Source organism: Orussus abietinus, unplaced genomic scaffold (assembly GCF_000612105.2).
Source record: "Orussus abietinus isolate OABI.00-Male unplaced genomic scaffold, Oabi_2.0 scaffold1122, whole genome shotgun sequence".
Lineage (NCBI taxonomy): Eukaryota > Metazoa > Arthropoda > Insecta > Hymenoptera > Orussidae > Orussus > Orussus abietinus.
In genome coordinates this window covers 2,215-5,147 of record NW_019395284.1, presented here as the reverse complement: position 1 = coordinate 5,147, position 2,933 = coordinate 2,215, and the positions used below count along the sequence as shown (strand labels likewise).

The window sequence follows — 2,933 nt, the reverse complement described above, 5'->3', positions numbered from 1 at the left end:
CGCATTGTTTTCACCTATTTTCAAGTAAATAGTCCTCGATTACTTCCTTTATCGTGTTGTTTTCACTCATTTTCAAGCAAACAGTCCTCACTCACGCGTGTTACAAAAAAATCCTCGAGACAAAAATTGTAGCAGACATTGCGAGGAACAATTTTTATTTCAAGCCTTTTGCTATGCGACGCATTGTTTTCACTCATTTTCAAGTAAATAGTCGTTTGCCAAGTCGCCCGCCATTTTGGTCCCGCCGAATGGGAAGAAAAGCAGAGAAAGAGGAGAGATCCAAGAGAGAGAACGAGAAAGGGAAGCGAGGTCTCAACGAAGCCTTTCGAGAGGAATGCAACCGCCTTGGAATAAGAAAAAGGAGGACAGGGGATAAGAACGATAGGAAGAGCTATCGGTGCCCGGGCGGTGCAAGAACCGCCGAGCCGGAAGGAAGTACAGTCCCCGACAGGGAAGGAGAGAGAAGAACGAGAGAGATGGCCGATTCTCCCAAAGCGGAATCACGAGTCACGAGGGCCGGACTGTACGCCATTGCGAATATAATAAATTCCGCTGTTAACGGAAAACGTCCCGTCAACGAGATTCCTCTTCCTCGAATCTTACATGATTCATGCGGAGAGAAGGTGCCAAAAATAAAATCCAAACCGGCGCCATTTTAGGACTTTCTCAGAACGCCGCTGTGATTTATTCGTCAAGTATGTTCTTGCTGAATGTAACACAATTAAGGTGATATGAAAGGGTCATTCTGTATATCAAAACGTCAATGTCGATTTATTTGCGAAACATTCATTGAAGAATATTTATTTATGATACTTCTATTGGATATTTATTTCTTAAANCCACCTTAATATTTTATGAGATTTTTTTTGGATGGCGCCTCTAAGCGGAACTTTCAATTTTTTCACTTTTTATTATGTATATATCACACTTTCATATGTGCCCATAATTATGAAAGTGGTCTAAGTCAAAATTGAAAAAAAAAATGAGTTTATCAGTTATTTCACGCCACATTATTTCAAACGAAATTAATTCAATGTAATTTCGAAACAAAAAATATATGACTTAGACCACTTTCATAATTATGGGCACATATCGCCTTAATATTTTATAAGAAATTTTTTTCTTTGGGTGGCGCCTCTAAGCGGAACTTTCAATATTTTCACTTTTTGTTATGTATATATCACACTTTCATACCACCTTAATATTTTATGAGATTTTTTTTGGATGGCGCCTCTAAGCGGAACTTCCAATATTTTCACTTTTTGTTACGTATATATCACACTTTCATATCGCCTTAATATTTTATGAGAGATTTTCTTTGGGTGGCGCCTCTAAGCGGAACTTCCGAGAATCTCCCATCGGACCTCGTGGAAACCTCGGAAACCAAGATGGCGGCTCGAGCCGGTCGAACGCGGGCTTAAATTTCACTCAACACCGAGTAATTTAATGCCAGAGCTGTCACGATAAGGTGACGACTCGTTCTCACGAGAAAATTCGCCTTCTAGTCGGGATTGCCCCTCATCGAGGTCAAAAAGTAAAAAAAGAGAGCACCGATGACGCCATAACCTAAACATCGGTCACCGACGAATTCGCCGTTTCTTTTCAGCGCGGATTATTATTCAAACAAAAAGCTTGCCACGAATCGGTTTTATCGAGTCAGCGCTATCTCGTGGCCACGTGACCAGACTAGAAACTTCCTCTATGACGTCACGACCCAGAATATTCGGCACTTGCGAGAATCGAGACCCGGGCGCCATCTCGCGGCAGCGATGGGTACCAAAATATATCAAATTACGTAACGAATGGTCTGATAATTTGAAAAAGCAACTTACCGCGTTCGATTTCGGTTTTGAGGCCGCCACGTACGCCAGATACTGTATCACCTTCTTCGTGTTTTCCGTTTTCCCGGCACCGGACTCGCCGGTGCAGAGAATGGACTGATCCTCCCGGTCTGCAATTGAAAATTTCATGAAATTTCCCCCAAAAACGAAAAATCGGGAAATTTCCCATCACCAATAAATACCTCGCGTGAATTCGAGGCGAAAAGTTCTCTCGCTCGATTTTCTGGGACGCTTACTTTCCGAGATATCGAAAAAAAAGAGTTGACCAATCACGTGCCGGCTCTAGGGGAAATTGCCAGTTAGACTGATCCTACATATTCCTATATGTATATTTTTTTTATCTGTAATGTATATCAACATTTGAAGGTATTTTTCACAGAAATAGGTCACCTCGCGATCTGCAGCACGTAGATTCGATATTTCCCTTGGAGACGTGCTCACTTTCCGTTGGAGCCGCGCGCTCATTGGTCAACTTCTTTGCTGAATATCTCGGAAACTATTCATCGGAGGAAAATTTGCAAAAGAGACTTTCGACTCGTTTTTTCGCGGCCAATTCTTGTACGTGCTAAGGGAATGTAAAATGAAGAAAATAGAGATATGGCGGTTTTAATTAAGGGGTTTCGTTACCTTGCAACATGGAGCGGTAGGCAGTATCGGTAATGGCGAACACGTGTGGTGGCACTTCGTGCCTTTTGATTCCCTTGTACCTTTCCATGATCTTTTCCGTGTAAATTGGCAGCCTCTTGTAGGGGTTGACGACCACGCAAAAGAGACCCGAGTATGTCTATTAACAAATATAGTAAACAAATTGAAATTATTATTGATGTCAGTATACACTGTGTTAAATTACAAATTGACGCCATACTTGATTTCGCCATATTTATGCGGTATTAAGGGGATATGAAAGGGTAATTGTATACATATCAAAATGTCAAAACATGTATGAAATTGAGTTCATAATGAAGAAAGTGCTCATAAAATTTAATTGTAAGGCATAAAAGGTAATTGTATACATATCAAAATGTCAAAACATGTATGAAATTCAGTTCATAATGAAGAAAGTGCACATAAAATTTCATTTTTCGAAAAAAA

General features: G+C 40.6%; 1 protein-coding gene across 1 annotated transcript; it reads right to left on the bottom strand.

The window, feature by feature from the left end:
• Nucleotides 1-1,777: 1,777 nt before the first annotated feature.
• LOC111674233 (myosin heavy chain, non-muscle-like) lies at nucleotides 1,778-2,625 on the bottom strand (the record flags this gene model as incomplete). The annotated part of the gene is made up of 2 exons (XM_023433713.1): nucleotides 1,778-1,951; nucleotides 2,469-2,625. Coding segments are annotated over 2 exons (331 nt in total), but the record flags the coding sequence as incomplete, so codon positions are not given.
• Between the last annotated feature and the right edge of the window lie 308 nt (nucleotides 2,626-2,933).